General features: G+C 45.0%; 2 protein-coding genes across 3 annotated transcripts in view; one reads left to right on the forward strand and one right to left on the reverse strand.

Moving 5' to 3' along the window:
* wdr25 (WD repeat domain 25) overlaps window positions 1–9,663 on the reverse strand; it is a 57,140-nt gene extending 47,477 nt beyond the window's left edge. Inside the window, exon 1 of the mRNA XM_055641154.1 lies at window positions 8,341–9,663. Coding sequence (XP_055497129.1) covers window positions 8,341–9,081 — 741 coding nt within the window. The 5' untranslated portion in view covers window positions 9,082–9,663. The remainder of the gene's footprint in view (window positions 1–8,340) is intronic.
* Window positions 9,664–9,883: 220 nt separating this feature from the next.
* The window catches only part of LOC129700553 (tryptophan--tRNA ligase, cytoplasmic), a 29,917-nt gene continuing 20,008 nt past the window's right edge, over window positions 9,884–19,792 (forward strand). For both annotated transcript variants that reach the window (XR_008724076.1, XM_055641155.1), the window contains exons 1-3: window positions 9,884–10,034; window positions 11,797–11,939; window positions 18,028–18,241. Coding sequence is in view for 1 of the 2 variants with exons in the window: in XM_055641155.1 (XP_055497130.1) it covers window positions 11,832–11,939; window positions 18,028–18,241 (322 nt within the window). In the remaining variant the exon portion in view is untranslated. The remainder of the gene's footprint in view (window positions 10,035–11,796; window positions 11,940–18,027; window positions 18,242–19,792) is intronic.

Here is a 19,792-nt window from a genome sequence, read left to right on the forward strand (position 1 = left end):
CTGCCCCCATGCAGAACTCGGACTTCGTCCATTTCACCACCAATTTCCATCATATTCACCTGGACCATTTTCGACATCTCCCTACCGTTCGTTGATCTCACCATCTCTATCGCAGGTAATAGACTACTGACCGACATCTACTACAAACCCACCGACTCCCACAGCTATCTTGACTACACTTCTTCCCACCCTGCATCCTGTAAGAACTCCATCTCCTACTCCCAATTCCTCCGTCTAAGCCACATCTGCACCCAGGATGAGGTGTTCCACACCAGTGCATCGGAGATGTCCTCATTCTTTAGGAAACATGGGTTCCCCTCGTCTATTATACATGAGGCTCTCACCAGGGTCTCTTCTATATCCTGCAGCTCCACTCTTACTCCCCATCCCCCCATTCGTAACAAGGACAGATTCCCCCTTGTCCTCACCTTCCACCCCATCAGCCGGCGCATACAACATATAATCCTCTGACAATTTCGCCATCTCCAGTGAGATCCTGCCACTGGCCCACATCTTCCCATCTCCTCCCTTTTCTGCTTTCCGCAGAGACCGTTCCCTCCATAACTCCCTGGTCAATTCGTCCATTCCCACCCAGACCACCCCTTCCCCTGGTACTTTCCCTTGCAACCGCAGGAAATGCTACACTTGTTGCTTTACCTCCCCCCTCGACTACATCCAAGGACCCAAGCAGTCTTTCCAGGCGAGGCAGAGGTTCACCTGCACCACCTCCAACCTCATCTATTGCATCCGCTGCTCTAGGTGTCAGCTGCTCTACATCGGCAAGAGCAAGCGTAGGTTTGGCGACCGCTTCGCCCAAAACCTCCGTTCAGTCCGTACTAACCAACCTGATCTCCCGGTTGCCCAGCACTTCAACTCCCCATCCCATTCTGAATCTGACCTTTCTGTCCTGGGCCTCCTCCATTGCCAGAGTGAGGCCTAGTGCAAATTGGCGGAACAACACCTCATATTTCGCTTTTGTAGTTTACACCCCAGCAGTATGAACATTGACTTCTCTAATTTCAGGTAGTCCTTGCTTTCTCCCTCCTTCCCCTCCCCCTTCCCAGCTCTCCCACATAGCCTACCGTCTCCGCCTCTTCCTTTCTTTATGAGACCACGTTGGCCTTCATAGCGAGAGGATTCACGTTTAGAAGCAAGGAGGTCCTATTGCTGTTGTACAGGGCCCTGGTGAGACCACATCTGGAGCATTGTGTGCAGATTTGGTCTCCTAATTTGAGGAAGGACATTCTTGCTATTGAGGGAGTGCAGCAGGTTAATTCCCGGGATGGCGGGACTGACATATGATGAGAGAATGGATCGACTGGGCTGATATACGCTGGAATTTAAAAGGATGAGAGGATATCTTATAGAAACATATAAAATTCTTAAAGGATTGGACATGCTAGACATAGGAAAAATGTTCCTGGTGTTGGGGGAGTCCAGAACCAGGGGTCACAGTTTAATAATAAGGGGTAGACCATGTAGGACTGAGATGAGGAAAAACTTTTTCACCCAGAGAGTTGTGAATCTGTGGAATTCTCTGCCACAGAAGGCAGTGGAGGCCAATTCACTGGTATTTTTCAAGAGAGAGTTAAATCTATCTCTTAAAGGGCTAAGGGAATCAAGGGATATGGGGAACAAGCCGGAACGGGGTACTGATTTTGAATGATCAGCCATGGTCATATTGAATGGCTCGACGGGCAGAATAGCCTACTCCTGCACTTATTTTCTGTTTCTATGGCCCACATTGTCCTTGCTGAAATTAATGCCAAATTAAACTAATCTCCTCTGCCTGTCTGTGATCTATATCCCTCCATTTCCTGCATAGCCATGTGCCTATCTCAAAGCATCTTAAATAATTTTCTCTCCGTAGACTTAACTATATTGGCATTCTCAAATAGTCGCTACAATAGTTGAAAATATGAAGCTTGACAAATGTATTAGTTTAATTGTTTAATAATTAGCTATCTAGCCCAGGAAAATACAGATAAACTTACAGGACTCACAATCCCATAAACTTTCAAAATACCTCACTGAGCCCCTTTGAAGCATGTTATTTGTAATGATGAGCAAAACACAAAGTGAAGGATTTCAGCTGCAAGTTTAGGTCAGTAAATGAAAATACTGTCTCATAAAAATTTCAGTCAACATCATCCAAAATTAAATAGCGAAGTTATGTAAGACAGAATGAAAATAGAAAATGCTGGACATGCACAGCAGATTTGTCTTTGGAGAGAGAAACCTGAGCTGCTAATCAGACCTGCTAATCAGTCTGAAGAAGGGTCTCCACCCGAAACGTCGCCTATTCCTTCTCTCCAGAGATGCTGCCTCACCCGCTGAGTTTCTCCAGCATTTTTTATCTAGCTGCTAATCAACCCTTCTCATTTGTGTCTGAACTGGCCGATTCTGATGAAAGATCACCAACTTGTAACTCGGTTTTTCTCTCCCCATAAATGCAGCAAACCTGCCTCATTATATCCAGCATCCCGTTTTCATTTCAGATTTCCTTTTTCTGCAGATTTTTACTTTTCAAGTTATCACCGCATACCTCAATGCCCACAGATACGATATGTTGTGAACGTCCTGTATCACAAATTACAACTACAGCTTTACAAGGTACTAGATATACATGACAAATGACATCATTTGCATCCCCATAGGTGAAAAAAATGTTCTGTTTAGTTTATGAAGAAACTGCAGATGCTGGTTTAACCAAAATATACACAAAAATACCCAGTTTCTGCTTTTTCATGTCCCACTGAATTCATTTCCACATAACTCAACTGCATCCTATCCTCCCCCCCCCAGTCCAATCCCTCCCTACCTATGTCCAAGACATCCCACACGCCCTTTGTCTCGTCAATGACTTACGTTTTGCAGACCCCCACTCCCTCATCTTTACTATGGATGTTCAGTCACTCTACACCTCTATCCCCCACCAGGAAGGTCTTAAAGCCCTCTGTTTCTTCCTCGACCGCACAACCAGCCAATTTCCGTCTACCAAACTCTCCTCTGCCTAGCAGAACTGGTCCTTAAACCCGTCTCACGGTGCGAGTCCACCCACGAGTGATCCCGAGTTAAAAACAAGTCAAACTCGTGGTAATCACATAGAATTAACGTAGCGGGAACGTCGGAACTCGTGGACGTAACTTAGCGACTCGTAACGCTAACGGCAGGTACTCGGGAAACTTGTTAACTCGTGAAAATCTTTCAACATGTTGAAAGATTTCCACGAGTCAAATTTACTCTTGAAGGAAAAATGTGAAACTTTTAAACTCGCTGTAATACCGGAGTAGCCCGTGAGTTTACCGTAGTGACTCGTGAGTAACTCGCGGGTTTGGCCTGAGTGCCGGAAGTGAAATGTTGAAGATTAGTCAGATCTTAATGGAACATTTTCAGTGAAGGAGCAAAAAGCACTCAACGGGGATCTGAGAAACAGTGGCATAAAGAATGAACCATGCAGTGTGGGGAAAGCTGCAATGCGAGAGTTAATTTACATAGAAACATAGACAATTGATGCAGGAGGAGGCCATTCAACGCTTCGAGCCAGCACTGCCATTCATTGTGATCATGGCTGATCATCCACAATCAGTAACTTGTGCCTACCTTCTCCACAAATCCCTTGATTCTGTGACAATAAACTAAACTATACATCTTGTATCTGTGCACTGTGGACGGCCTGATTCTAATCATGTATAGTCTTTCTGCTGACTGGTAAAGCACGGAATAAACAAAAACTTCTCACTGTACCTCGGTTTATGTGACAATAAAATAAATGAAATATTCATCACAGTGCTGATCTCAGGCAGCTGATGATGTGAAATCCAAAATACTGGCACTGTGGCCAGTGGTGGAGTTGCTGCCTTACAGCACCAGAGACCCGGGTTCAATCCTGACTACCGGTGGTGTCTGTACGGGGTTTGTACGTTCTCCCCGTGACTGGGGTTTGTACATTTTTCCCGGGAGCTCCACACTCCAAAGATGTACAGGTTTGTAGGTTAATTGGCTTGGTGTAATTGTAAATTGTCCCTAGCGTGTGTAGGATAGTGTTAGTGTGCGGGGATCGCTGGACAGCACGGCCTTGCTGGGCCGAAAGACCTGCTTCCGCCCTATATCTCTATTCTAAACTAAACAAAACCTCAAGAGAAAAACTTACTTTGCTTTTGTAATGGGACAGTGTTCACACACTCTTGTGTCTCTGTTTTGCTTTGTTTCCTTGCCTGTGAACTGGCTAGAATTTGCAAAGGTCAGCAATCAGGAAATACTGACTAAAAAGGAGGTGGGGTGGATTCAGCTACCAGTCTATGATGTATGAGGGCAAGTTTCTTTGCAGATGCAACCTTCTGAACCGAGCTAAACACCTATTTATATCATGGTATATGGACACATTTATCTGTTTTGTAGTAAATGCCTACTATTTTCTGTGTGCTTAAGCAAAGCAAGAATTTCATTGTCCTATACAGGGACACATGACAATAAACTCACTTGAACTTGAACTTGAGATACTCTTTTCAAAAATTCAGGTTCATAGAAAGAAATGTGAGCAACTTTGTTTAGTTTAAGGAGTGTCAAAATGAACTGCAGATACCTGTTTACACTGAAGATACACACAAAATGCTGGAGTAATTCAGCAGGTTAGGCAGCATCTCTGGCCAAAAGGAACAGGTGATGGTTTTGGGTCTGATGAAGGTGCCTCGACCTGAAACAACACCTATTGCTTTTCTCCAGAGATGCTGCCTGATCTGCTGAATTACTCCAGCACTTTGCGTCTATCTTTTGTATATTTTAGTTTCGTTAGTGTACAGTGAAAAGCTTTTTCTTGCATGCTATCCAGTCAACGGAAATACTATATATGATTACAATCGAGCAGTCGGCATCGAGTGTACAGATACAGGATAAAGGGAATTACGTTTATTGAGAGGGAATTTGTGAGCTTGGCTTTCAATTTTATTTCAGCATGGAACTATTGCACGGCTTCTATGAATCATATTTATAGACTATGTTCTATATTCTACCAAAAATTGCATTACAAAGTGGGTGAGCCCTGAATGACAAGAACCTTTTACTGATAACAAGGCTCATAACTCACCAAAATGCTGGAGTAACTCAGCGGGTCAGGCAGCATCTCTGGAGAGCATGGGTAGGTGACGTTTCGGGTTGAGACCCTTCTTCAGAAGGGCCTACTCAGGACTGTTTGACCCAAAACATAACCTTCCCACGTTCTCCAGAGATACTGCTGTCCGACCCGCTGAGTTACACCAGCACCTTGTGGCTTAGGAACTGTAGATGCTGCTTTACTTAAAAAGACACAACGTGTTGGAGTAACTCAGCAGGTCAGGCAGCATCTCCATAGAACATAGATAGACGGATGACGTTTTGGGTCGGGTCCGTTAACGTAGAAGATAGAACAGTTCCTTGTATCTGCATTAACCTCAGAGTTTGTTTGTGAAATGCCTTCTCTGTAGAGAGAGAATATCTCTCCCATCTGTGCATCAATTATAATCACAGAGCTCACTCCCTCTCGAGGGTCAATATAGTGTATCTCCCACTTCATCATCAGTTGTAGAATCAGTTTCTGCCCACTGCCTCAAAGTGCAACCAGGCTGCAAGTCATCCAAGTTAGCTTTAACCCGTGCTCTCTCTCACTATATCATTGCTCTGACAGACATACTGGGTGAGTTGAGAGACACACACTGCTATCCCTCTGGTCTACGGACCTTGCTGTCGGGGGAAATAAATGACGTTAATGTTCAATTTACCTAATCTTTTTGTTAGAAGTTTACCAACGTTTTGATGAGAGATAAATTAAGGGAATAAAGCAATCTTACTCGACACAAAAAAAGCTGGAGTAACTCAGCCAAGCCGGCAGCATCTCTGGAGAGAAGGGTCGAAACGTTTTTTCAGTTTGAAGAAAGGACTCGACCAGAAACGTCACCCATTCCTTCTCTCCAGAAATGCTGCATGTCCCGCTGAGTTACTCCAGCATTTTGTGTCTATCTTCGGTGTAAACCAGCATCTGCAGTTCCTCCCGACACAAAACAGCGTATGGCTTTCAATGATTAATGCCAGACCTTGAACAAATGCAGTTCAAATGGACATTTGAATGCAATTTTGGAAGGATTGTTTCTTGAAACAAACTGCTCTAAAAGTTTGAAGGAAGGAATTGCAGACACTAGTTTAAACCAAAGATAGACACAAAATGATGGACTAACTCAGCTGGTCAGGCAGCATCTCTGGAGAAAAGAAATAGGTGATGTTTCGGGTCGAGATCGTTCTTCAGGCTGGGTCTTTTTATAGTGTAAAAAAAACTGCATGACATCATTTTTACCATGCGATGTTTTTCCACACGTCGGTAGTCGTTGTTGGCTCAAGAGTAATTCGGGAGAGGAACTTGATAACTCGGGAGAGGAACTTGGTACATCGCAGAAATTAGAAGTAAACGGCAAACTTAGACATACACTTGGAATCTCGTAGACAACCACGATTTGATTTTTTCTTTCACTCTGGATCACTCGTGGGTGGACTCGCACCGTGAGACAGGGCCATAACTCCCCCTCCCATTCCCACACTGACATTTCTGTCCTGGGCTTTCCCACATTGTCAGAGTGAGGCCCAGTTCAAATTGCAGGAACAATACCTCATATTTTGCTTGGGCAGCTTACACCCCATTGGTATGAACTGTTCTCTAACTTCAAGTAACCCTTGCTTTTCCTCTCTCTCCATCCCTTCCCCTTTCCAGTTCTCTGACCAGTCTTACTGTCTCCGTCTACATTTTATCTCTGTTTGCTTTGTGTTACCTTGTCCCCGTTAACAATTCTACATTTTCTTTGATGTCCAGTCCCTTTGCCCTGTTTTCACACCTTCACATTTCCTAATCTGTCGATCTTTGCCCCTGACATCAGTCTGAAGAAGGGTCTCGACTCGAAACATCACCTATTCCTTCTCTCCAGAGATGCTGTCTGTCCCGCTGAGTTACTCCAGCATTTTATGTCTACCCTCCGTTTAGTTTAGCTGTACACAGAAATCTTCAGCTTTATTTTCATTATACTTTCTTTTATCAATTTTCCCTGCTAATAGTTTTTTTTCAGTTTGATTATATTTCTATGAAAAAGAGCAAAATATTATAGCATGGTCATAGAGTTATACAGCGTGGAAACAGGCCTTTCGGCCCAAATTGCAAACGCGACCAACATGCCCCATCTACACTAGTCCCACCTGCCTGCATCTTATTCCTCTTAACCTGTCCTAGCCATGTACCTGTCTCAATGCTTTTTAAACATTGCGATAGTACCTGCCTCAACTACCTCTCCGGCAGCTCGTTCCATACAACCACCACCCTTTATGTAAAAAAGCTATCCCTCAGGTTCCTATTAAATCTCTCCCCCCCTTATCATAAATCTATGTCCTCTGGATTCCCCAAAAGGCTCTGTGCAAGTACCCGATCCATTCCTCTAATAATTTTGTACACCTCTATAAGATCACTCCTGATTCTCCCGTGTTCCAAGGGATAAAGTCATAGCCAGCACAACCTCTCCCTATAGCTCAGGCCCTCGAGTCCTGGCAACATCCTTGTAAAGTGTATTCTCGTAATCCTTCATTTTGTGTCTGGTTATTGGCTGTTTTTCTAGTACTGTACATATTTACCCCCTTTACTAGGTTCTCACGGACAATCTGCAACAATGGGCACCATCCACATACTTATGGTCCATGAACTGGAAGGTTATCTGTGCACACTTCAGTCATAAAGAGATTCAAAGAAGGAAAATAATAAATGAGAAAGAACGAATTTATGAAAGGTTACATATCCATGTGCATTAGATAACAATTAGTCATAAATAGACACAAAAAGCTGGAGTAACTCAGTGGGTCAGGCAGCATCTCTGGAGAAAAGGAATAAGAGACACTTGGGCTGCTTACAGTAACCCTGCATCCGCTCTCTCTCTATCCCTCTCCCACCCAAGTCGTACCAACTTCAAAGTCGTCTTGTTCAGTGTCATTGTCCGCACTCGTTCTCACTTAGACCACAGCTAACAACGGCCTGTTTCCTTTATCATCGTTAATGTTTGCATATCTTTCATTCATTTGTTCTATATCTTTCGCCACCCTCGATATCTCTCATTACCCTTTCCTCTGACTCTCAGTCTGAAGAAAGGTCTCGACCCGAATCATCACCTATTCCTTCTCTCCAGAGATGCTATCCGACCTGCTGAGTTACTCCAGCTTTTTGTGTCCAGCATCGCTTTGAACCAGCATCTGCAGTTCCTTCCTACACAATCATAAATGATTTTCAGAACTTATGCTGGCTAATAATCCCCAGAATCTATTTTCTAAATGGTCATCTACCTTAAAGGACTTGTCCATGGAGGCAGAGAGCAGTAAGTGGCTGTGTGTCTCCACGGGACACCATTGTACTGTGGTCACTGGTCCTTTGTGCTGAGGCAGCTCAAACATCAAGCACTTCGGGACGTTTGAGGTTTTGTGCGTGTTTTCCAAGAAGGGCTTTATGAAGTCTGAAACTCTGCTTAGCAGACCTAACCGGTGTTCTTCTGGTGCAGTACAATCTATTCCAGTGTTGACAACTTCTGTGCCTTCTCGAAGCTCATTGCTTTTATTATTTACAGCTTCGTTCTGCCTCAATCGTTTGGGTACATAAGGTCTAATATTTTGAGCATCAGTCACTGAATCTTGAATTAACCTTTTCTGTGCTGAATGGTCCATTTTTCCATCTCTGGCAGATTTCTGCAGCAGAGCTCGTGGATTTCCATAGTCGCTTTTAGAAAACTGAAAACGTGTCACATTATTTAAAGTCGTCCCTGGAGGTCTGAAAGTTGCATTGGAGTGTCTCTGCGCACAATTCTGTGCACTGTTGAAATTGCATTCCACATTTCGATGAGATGAAGCAATGATTACCTCTGGACCGCATCCAGATGATTCCAGCCTTGGAAATGCAGGTTGAACTTTAAAACTCGAGCGAGCAAAATCCTGTTCTCCTTGAGCTGTCTTGATTTCCTCACTTTTATCATAATCTGTCTCTGAATCCGAGGAATCATAGGCAACCAGCGAATTCATGTCATGTACTGTCATGGAAAGAATCTGCAACTGCTCCTGGCTATGAAGGCGTTAGAGGTCCCTGCAGTTGGAACATGTTTACAGATTGAAACAATTAAATTACACCCTCAGATATGATGATGTTTGTGATTATTTTCCACTGTGATTATTGTTTCAACCGCATTCGGTGGCCATGCACTCTTAAAACGTGGAATTATCTCCCTTTTGTGTAAAATAATCTGCACGCTGCTCCTGGCTATGAAGGCGTTAGAGGTTCCTGCAGATGGAATATGTTTATAGATTGAAACAATTACATTATACCCTCAGATATTATGATGTAAATACCCACTGTGATTATTTTTTCAACCGCATTCGGTGGCCATGCACTCTTAAAACGTGGAATTTTCTCCCTTTTGTGTAAAAAAGGGCGATTGGATGTCCAGTGGGATCAGGGGAAGCCGGTTACTTCATGCAGGCAGTGGTGGGTCAGTGGTCCAGATATCGTTGCCACGGCAACCCCCTGCAGTCGGGCCCCGGTGGGGTCGCACAGAAAGGCGAGGCTGTGGCGTTGACAAATGTCAATAGGTTCCTTGTTCTCTTGGCGATCGTCTCATGGGGTGGATCACGGCGGCAGCAATGGCGGCGACGGACCGGCGGGGAGGGAGGGAGGGAGGGAGGGAGGAGGCTGTCTGTCTGTCTGTCCGCCAGTAGGCCCGACACCGACACCGGCTTCCGGTCCGTCCCCGCTCACCGCTCACCCCGCCTCCATCACAGTCTCGTCTCTGTCTCACTCTGCGGCCACTCGCTCCCGGCTGTCGTTCTGTGCAAAGATCCTGTAGGATCTTTGGTTCTGTGTCCGAGCTGCGGCGGAGAGGAGGAGCAGGAGGAGCAGGAGGAGAGGAGGCGTGTGGTCGGGCCCGGGCCCGGTGGGGAGAGACGGAGAGGCGGCTGCACCAGGAGCGACAGCGCGTTGCTGATGCAACCGGCTGGTGAGTGAAGGGGGAGAGAAGGGGGTCTTGGTTTCTCCAAAATATTCCACATTGGAATTTAAACTGGAGCTGGTGGAGGGAGGGATTAATCCAGAAAGGGTTATTGGGAAGAAAGAGCTACTTTAAATTTAGTTGCACCTGGTTGGGTAACTACAGATTTAATTGTGCAGGGGAAGAACGAATTGCTGTACACATCTGTCTTGGTAGCTGGGATCACAAATTGGATCGAATGTCCTCGTCTGCTACTAATTGGTTTGGATTTGGTGTAGGTCTTGTATCTATGTCTAGCTGACCATTTAACATTTTGTAAAAACAGGAGAGGAGGAGGAGGAGGAGGTGGGAGGGAAGGAGAGGAGAGGTAGGGAAGGGAGGCAGGGAGGAGAGGGAGGCAGAGAGGAGAGGAGAGGTAGGGAAGGGAGGCAGGGAGGAGAGGGAGGCAGAGAGGAGAGGTAGGGAAGGGAGGCAGGGAAGGGAGGCAGGGAGAGGGAGAGGTAGGGAAGGAAGCAGAGGAGGGGTAGTGAAGGGGGAGAAGGAGAGGGGAAGGGGGGAGGAAGGTTAGGGAGAGATGACTGGCCTGAGAGCTGGGGATTGGGCTGCCTGGGGTCCGGGGATTGGAGGATTGTTGGCTCAGGCAAAGATGGTCTCAGGTGCAGAGAGGGGATGGAGGAGAGGGTGGGCAGGGGGAGAGGTGAGGGTAGGGAGAGGAGCGGTTGGGGGAGAAGAGAAGGTTATGGAGAGAAGTGGGAGGGAATGATAAAAGGGAGGGGGGGGGAGTTTATTTGCACTTTATCAGTTTATTCATGTGTGTATATATTTATATAATGGTATATGGACACACTGATCTGTTTTGTAGTAAATGCCTACTATGTTCTGTGTGCTGAAGCAAAGCAAGAATTTCATTGTCCTATCACGGACACATGACAATAAACTCACTTGAACGTGAAGTTGAGGAGAAGGAGGGGAGAAGGGAGCTGAAGAGAAGGAAAATCAGAACATTGAGTATAGATGGTGGGATGTAATGTTAAAATTGTACAAGGCATTGGTGAGGCCATTTCTGGAGTATGGTGTACAATTCTGGTCACCAAATTATAGGAAAGATGTCAACGAAATAGAGAGAGTACAGAGGAGATTTACTAGAATGCTGCCTGGGTTTCACCACCTAAGTTACAGAGAAAGGTTGAACAAGTTAGGTCTTTATTCTTTGGAGTGTAGAAGGTTAAGGGGGGGGACTTGATAGAGGTCTTTAAAATGATGAGAAGGATAGACAGAGTTGATGTGGATAAGCTTTTTCCATTGAGAGTAGGGAAGATTCAAACAAGAGGACATGATTTGAGAATTAAGGGACAAAAATTTAGGGGTAACATGAGGGGGAACTTCTTTACTCAGAGAGTGGTAGCTGTGTGGAATGAGCTTCCGGTGGAAGTGGTGGAGGCAGTTTCGATTTTATCATTTTAAAATAAATTGGATAGGTATATGGACGGGAAAGGAATGGAGGGTTATGGTCTGAGTGCAGGTAGGTGAGAGTAAGTGTTCGGCACGGACTAGAAGGACCGGGATGGCCTGGTTCCGTGCTGTAATTATTATATGGTTGTATGAGAGGGGTTAGCAAGAGGGGAGGAGACCTGAGTGCAGTCTTCATGAGGGACTGAGGAACGAGCCTGATCCTAGACATGTGTGGAGACCATCGATTTGGCCACGCGTGCAGGACCAGGGTTCTAGGTACGGGTATCCTGTGACAGGTTTATATCTGACTTATTTACAGGTGCACACACTGTCAAGTAATTCACTTTAAAGAAAATGTCAGTGAATGACTGTGAAACGTCCACAGCCCCAATGGATTTGTATGTGAAGGTGGCAGGGCAAGGAGACACAGTCCGATTGCTGAAGTCAAACAAAGCACCAAAGGTAACATTTCTGGATAATGTATAAACTGACACTGTGTGTAAATGTGGTGATTATTCAAGTAGTGAATTAGAAGGGCCGAAAGGGTCCAAGGAATATCATCGTTGACAAATCAGATTAAAGTCACTCCCTACACATTTTATGCACACATTAAAAATAAGACTAACTATTGGAGAAGGTAGAACCACAGAGGGTGAGAATTTATGCTTATAGTAAGAGAATGTGCGCAAGGCACCAAACAAATATTGTGCATTGGTTTTCACCAAGGAGATGGACATGGAGGATAGTGAAGGTAGACACAAAATGCTGGAGTAACTCAGTGGGACAGGCAACATCTCTGGAGAGAAGGAATGGGTTGAGGCCCCTCTTCAGACTGGATAGTGAGATCAGTGAAGGGTGTCATCATATGCTGGGGCAATGTGATACCAAGAAAGAAGGTTTCTTGGGCCTCTTGAAGATAATGGTGGAATGGTCCCCAGCGCCTGATGGGATCTATGCCAGGTTTTTGAGGGAGGCAGGACAGAGATTGCAAGGGTCTTGATGAAGAACTTTGTATCCTCTCTATCGCCAGGTGAGGTCCCAGAGGACTGATGGTGTGTGGGGCAGATCATGCCTTACAAACTTGATTGAGTTGTTTTGAGGAGTCGACAAAGGTGTTTCATGAGAATAGGGCTGTCTTTGTGGACTTTAGTAAGTCCTTTGGCAAGGTCCCTGATGGTAGGCTGATCTAGAAAATTGATATGCATGGGATGCACGGTGAATTGCTGGATTGGATTAAGAATTGGCTTCCCCATAGAAGACAAAGGCTAATGGTGGAAGGGGTTATTCTGGCCAGAGCTCTGTGAACAGGATTAGAGATTTCAGACACGCAATAACAAAGTCATTTTCCTCACAAGATTGTTTGTTTCTGCAAGCTAAAAAGCCAAAATTTGCAAACCACTGGTTCATAGAGAATTGTGCAAATGTCAGTAGAAATGATTATCGGTTTCAGTGACTGTCCGTGTTTAAAAAGCTGCTTGGTTCTTAAAAGACGATTGTGTCTGAATACTGTGGGGAGGTTACATTGAAACCGTATACTCCCACCCCCCCCCACCATACTGTTTAAATCCAAGACAGCTTTTTTTCTTCATGTCGATTTCCATCATAACTTTTAAATGGTTCTCAAGTTTCCAATGACAACACCTCAAATCAAATTTGAATTGCATGATGCAAAAAGTGTTCCCTAATTCATCATTCCCATTATATCCAATTGGTGTTATGGAAACATGCGTTATAACACATGCTAAGGAAATATTTTTCTTCACCTTTCCTTGCCCTACTATACTCCAAATCTTGTAATTATTTGCAGTCTTGAAAGTCTTTTAACAGCTCAAAGAAGTGGTGAAATCCTATTTAGCTTCAACAAGATTTTGAAAAACTTCACATTCCAATTTAATAAATAGCATTATCTGTTAGCACATGCATTACTATGGCAGAAAGGTAATGCTTTTTCAGCCAGTGATAAACTTAGAGTCTGAAGAAGACCCGAAAGGTCACCCATTCCTTCCCTCCAGAGATGCTGCCTATCCCGCTGAGTTACTCCATCATTTTGTGTTCATCTTCGATGTAAACCAGCATCTGCAGTTCCTTCCTACGCACTCTTCCATAGTATATACAAGTTCATTTTTAATAGTGGATTACAAATGTTGGCAACAGTTATGCTTCATCCTGTTCAATAACTTGTTTAAGGTGCTTATTATCATGGGTTAGTGTAAGTGTTTAGGTTTTGGGTTTGGAGATATAGCATGAAGACGGACCCTTTAGTCTTCCATGTTTGTGCTGACCATCGATCACCCGTTCACACTAGTTCTATGTATCCCACTTTTGTATCCACTCTCTTCACACTAGGGACATTCACAGACGCCAATTAACCAACAAACCTGCTTGCACATCTTTGGAAGATGGGTTGGGAAATGGAGCACCAAGCAGTCACAGGGAGAACATGCACCCGAGATCAGGATCGAACCCGGGTCTCAGGCACTGTGAGGTAGCAGCTCCACTGAGTCACCCCCCAAAAAAAATAATGTTATATAAATGCTTATTTAAGTAAGTGCTTTGAATTTTCATTCCACCCAGGCAGCTTAATAACTTTCTATTTCGTTTTCTTATTTGTTTGGAATTGCCCTCCAGGTTACCTAACAAGGGCGAGGCCTTCCCTTATCAGGCCAGCTGCAGCATGGAAAGCCACAAAGTGCTGGAGTAACTCGGCTGAAGGGTCTGAAGAAGGGCCTCAAACCGAAACATCACCTATCCATGTTCTCCAGTGATGCTGCCTGAGCCGCTGAGTTACTCCAGCACTCTATGTGGTGTATTAACCAGCATCTGCAGTACAGGTGCACAATCTTTTATCCGAAAGCCTTGGGACCAGACACTTTGTAATTCAGAATTTTTCGGCTTTCGGAATGGAAGATTTTTAGCGTAGATTTTAACGGCTGGCACAGTGGTAGAGTGCTCGGCTCATATCCGCAAAGTCGCGAGTTTGCGCCTCGATCCCGGCAGTTACTCGATCACGAGTTTGAGTCTCCAATGTAGTTTTTTCTTACAGAATAGGAGAGAATAGGGAGGGTTAGGCTGGGATCATTCTCTGCGAGATGATCTTATTGCGGGAGACAAGTGTAGGAGAGGTGTACTGACTGTGTGGGCAGAACTTTGGAAGTGATTGCCCACCATTATCAAAAGCCGCTGTGTCTCCCTGTCCCTCCAACTCCAGAGGAATCTGCTCCCCGATGGGCCGCTACGGCGACAAGTGTCAGTTCGCCCACAGCCCGAGCTGCGCCCCCTCATCCGCAACCCGGGTTCCTCTGGAGTTGGAGCGGGGCTGGGCTAGAGTTGTTGCTGGCTGTGAGTCTCTGGAATCTCGGTGTCCCGATGAGGGGGGCGCAGCTCGGGCTGTGGGCAAACTGCCACTTGTCGCTTAGCCCCATGGGGAGTTGGAGCGGGTGGTCCTGACGTCTAGCTCCTGTTGCTGGTGGCTGGAGATGTCAGTCTCCCGGGATGGGCCGCTACAGCGACAAGTGGCAGTTGCCCACAACGGTGTCCAGCCGTTCCTCTGGAGTGGACGGGCTAGCGTTGCGGGCTGTGAGTCTCTGGATCTCCGTGCTTGCAGTCGAGACTGGTCCTGACGTCTCTGGCCACCGCCCCTGGAATGGAGCCCTGTACCGCCCTTGCCCCCTCCCTCTGCAACTGCAAACAACCCCACAGTTCCCAGTCTCAGCTCCTGTACAGGGGGTGGCCCGAGACGTCACAGCCCGAGCTGCACCCCCTCATCCGCAACCCCAAGACCTTGCACACCATCAGCTTCTATCCCTACGGGGAGCGTGTTCCTCTGGAGTTGGAACGGGGCTGGGCTGCTGCTGGCTGTGGGTCTCTGGGATCTCCGTGCTTGCAGTGGGCCTGGGGGCCGGTGTCCCGTTGGTCCTGACGTCTCCGGTGACTGGCACTGACCTGCTGGCAACTCCGACGTGAAGACAGTGCCAAGCCCCCGCGCTGATGCAATGGGCGGGGAGCTGGAGAGGGGAGGGAAGGGGTCACACACATGGCCGGGAAGCAGAGGGGTGTAGGTGGGGTGAAACTGAAGGGAGCGACAATCTGCTGCTGCCTGCCCGCTGAGTTTAAAATGTTCCCACGCAAGACTCACGATACACTGTGTATCGTGAGTCTACCGTGGGAACTTTTTAACTCAGCGGGCAGGCAGCAGCAGATTGTCAATTATTAACACTCCCGCGCAATATACCCTCACCTTCTCTTTTATGAATGGGGATTTAGTTCCCCTTTCTTCGAGGACCGACCGGAGGTCACGCTGTCACCTCTGCGGGCCGCCCTCGGTGAACGTCTTCAAGGACCTTTCTTCAATGACCGAAAAAATGTCCGCTATTCGGAGCTTTTCGTTATTTGGAACTTCGGATAAAAGGTTGTGCACCTGTACTCTGTTTCTTTTTTTTTAATTTTTATTTTTATTTATTTATTTTTTATTAGAAGTACAATAAGTTACAGTAATACACACCACATATATCTTATTACATTTGTTGTACCCCTTTATATTTTGAGCTTCAAGAAAGAGTTGTGATAGTGCAAGAAAGTGTTGGGAAAAGAAAGCCCATTAGAAAGAGAGTTAGAGAAGAAAGTTAGGAAATAGACCCTAGGAAAGAAAGAGAAACAATCGCTCTATTATAAAAAAAACTCCGCAAAAAGGGATATACCAACCATATTTTTCATCCCCCATTACCAAATCCTGGCACCATTTATTTTTTAAATTACTATTGCACCTTATGCTTGTAGTAAGTCCATAAATGCAGACCACGTCTTTTGGAAGTGGTCTGCTTTGCCTGCGAGGAGGAGTCTCATATCTTCCAGGTGTAATGTTTCGAACATGTTTGAAATCCACATTTTTATTGTTGGTATAGGAGCATTTTTCCAGAATTTGAGTATAAGCTTTTTTCCCGTTATTAGCCCGTAATTAAATAAATTATTTTGAAACACGTTTAGTTCAGGGCTACCTTCCATTATTCCAAAGATAATCCATTCTGCTTTTGGTATCAGTTTTATTTTAAATAATTTTGTGAAGATTTCAAATATTTCGTTCCAGAATTTTTGGATTTTTATACAAAAAACAAAAGAGTGAGCTATGGTAGCTTCTTGAGACTGACATTTATCACAAATGGGTGAGACGTTGGGGAAAAGTTTATTTATTTTGGTTTCAGAAACATCACCTATCCATGTTCTCCAGTAATGCTGCCTGAGCCGCTGAGTTACTCCAGCGCACTGTGTGGTGTATTAACCAGCATCTGCAGTACTCTGTTTCAACAGCTGCAGCATGCAGCAGCTACACACACACACACACACACACACACACACACACACACACACACGTGTCTGATTCCCATGGCAGCTTGTAGACTTGGAGTGAGCAAGTGTGTATGAAGGAACTGCAGATGCCGATTTCAACCGAAGATAGGTACAAAAAGCTGGAATAACTCAGCAGGACAGGCAGCATCTCTGGAGATAAGGAATGGGTGACGTTTCGGGTCGAGACCCTTCTTAACCCATTCCTTCTCACCAAAGATGCCGCCTGTCCTACTTAGATACTACTGCTTTTTGTGTCTGTCTTTGGAGAAGCAAGTTCCAGAATGTGTTGAGCGTTTGGTGCAGCAGATTACTCTGCCTGATAACATTAAAGATTTAGTTTAGAGATACAGCTTGGAAACAGTCCCTTTGTCCTCCTCCTCCTCCCCCCCCCCCCCCCCCCCCCCCCCCCCCCCCCCCCCCCCCCCCCCCCCCCCCCGAGTCCATGTCGACCAGCGAGCACCCCATACACTAGCACTATCCCACACTAGGGACAATTTTTATAATTTTACCAGGCCAATTAGCCTACATACCTGTATGTCTTTGGAGTGTGGGAGGAAACCAGAGCTCCCAGAGAAAACCCACGCAGTCACAGGGAGAACATACAAACTCCATACAGACAGCACCCATAGTCATGATTGAACCCGGGTCTCTGGCACTGTAAGGCAGCAACTCTACTGCTGTGCCACCGTGCCGCCCTTGGAACTGATATTGGAAATATTACTGAGAAAAAAAATTAACTTGTGGATGTTATGCCATCTGCAGAGCAGATCTTGTAGAATTTCTGTCATAGAGAGTGATCTGAGGCTGAATCCTGTTTACGTTCAGTTTTACTTGCATGGCAGGGTTCATAATTTAGCCCGATAGTTCATTGTTTGTGAATGGAATGTTCACACTCAATTTTTCAATTAATACTAAAGGATGATCTAGTTCACCCAATCGTAACTATTTAAAACATTTATTCAACCATGGGCATCTCTATTAATGTGTGGATTTATCATCTGTCCCTTTTAATATAAATGTTATTACATTACAATTACTTTCTATTAAAAATTCAATAACAACATTAAGCAAGCTACAGAGTTGACACTTCACTGTACCGGATTGGATGATAGTGTGCGGCATTGGAGAGGGGAAATATATTCTTTCCTTCATTTTAATAATTCCAAAAGAGCGCATTAATTTCACAAACTGCTGACTTCCCATTCAGGATGAAATTGATGCTGCAGTAAAGGAACTGTTGGCATTGAAGCTGAATTATGAAGCATTGACTGGACAGGAATACAAGGTTGGCGTGCCACCCACGAACTGCACCCCAACTAGCAGTGACAGCCCAGCTCCAGCAGAGGATGATGGTGACTATGTAGACCCATGGAACGTGCAGACATCCAGTGCCAAGGGGGTGGACTACGACAAGTTGATTGGTAATTGTCCCAGTACTTCTCTTTGTGATACAAATGTGCAGATATTAGTGGTAAAATAGCTATTGGATCAATGTTCAGCATTACTTGCAAATGACATAGCAAAAATACATAAAGCTCTTTATTACATCAAAGGACACCAAACATTTTAGTTTAGAGATACAGCGAGGAAACAGGCCCTTCGGCCCACCGAGTCCGCACTGACCAGCGATCCTTGCACATTAACACTATCCTAAGAGCGCGCGCGCACACACACACACACAACAATTTACACATGTCAATGCTAACCAAGATGCTCCATGTACACAAGTCCCTCCTGTCTGCATTTGGCAAATATCCTTCTAAACCTTGGTCTTTGAATTGGCTTAATCATTGAGTTATTTCCAACCATCTTAAAAACTAAAAAGAATGAACTTTTTGGGGGAGAAACCCTGAGGTGGTAGAGTTGCTGCCTTACAGTGCCAGAGACCTGGTTTCAATGCTGAATACTGGTAATGTCTGTAAGGTGTTTGTACGTTCTCCCTGTGAACATGTGGGTTTTTTCCAGGTTTCCTCCCACATTTCAAAGATGAGCAGGTTTGCAGTTTCATCGGCTTCTGTAAATTGTCCCTAGTGTGTAGGATGCAAAATGGGATGACATAGAATTAGTGTAGGTGTGATTATTGTTCGGTGTGGACTTGGGGGGCCGAAGAGCCTGTTTTCATGCCGTATCTCTAAAACGCTAAAAACTAAAAAGAATATTATTTTTGAAATTTGACCAATTATATATGTAGGAATAACTGATTAGGATTCTGTGTAAGCCTAAAGCATTGGTGAGTTCAGAATGAAAAATAGTGTTTAACATGGACTAACTCCCTGCCATCAGTCTCTTGAACACTACACAACATTAACCTCAGCAACTATGAACTTCAGTGGACAGTGACTTTGGTTGCACCATCCACTTCGGTTTTTGCAGTAGTCTGACTACTTAGTATTACGGTTATTAATTTATTGATTTTTTATATTATTATTTCAAGTGTGTGCACTGCGTTTAGGGTATGTTAAGTCACTGCGGGTGAGAATTTCAGTGTTCCATTGTTGATACATATAATTAAACACTTTTGATCCTCAACAATGGTTGAGTGGCAAATACTCCATGGAACGAAAGCTCTCGTTAGCAACTTTGCTTCTCTCAAAGCCCTTGAAATTCTGGCAACACAGATATTTTAATACCACACTTCTTCTTGCGTATGGTGTGCACAGCCTAAAGTTGTAGGACAACTTGTTCTATTTGATCTTATTTGATTGTGCACGCCGGGCTGATTGCATTTGTCGAAAGAGGGCGGACCAATACCACACTGCTGTAACGTTTCACTCTTACTGATTATCTAAGATTGACTGACGTCTATTATAAACCTAATGACTCCCACAGCTATCTAGACTACACTTCTTCCCGCCATGCCTATTGCAAAGACTCTATCCGCTATTCCCAATTCCTCCGTCTACGCCACATCTGTGCCCAAGATGAGGTGCTTCGTACCGGGACATCGGAGGTGTTCGTATCCTTTAGGGAAT

This window comes from Leucoraja erinacea, chromosome 9 (assembly GCF_028641065.1).
Source record: "Leucoraja erinacea ecotype New England chromosome 9, Leri_hhj_1, whole genome shotgun sequence".
NCBI classification, from domain to species: Eukaryota; Metazoa; Chordata; class Chondrichthyes; order Rajiformes; family Rajidae; genus Leucoraja; species Leucoraja erinaceus.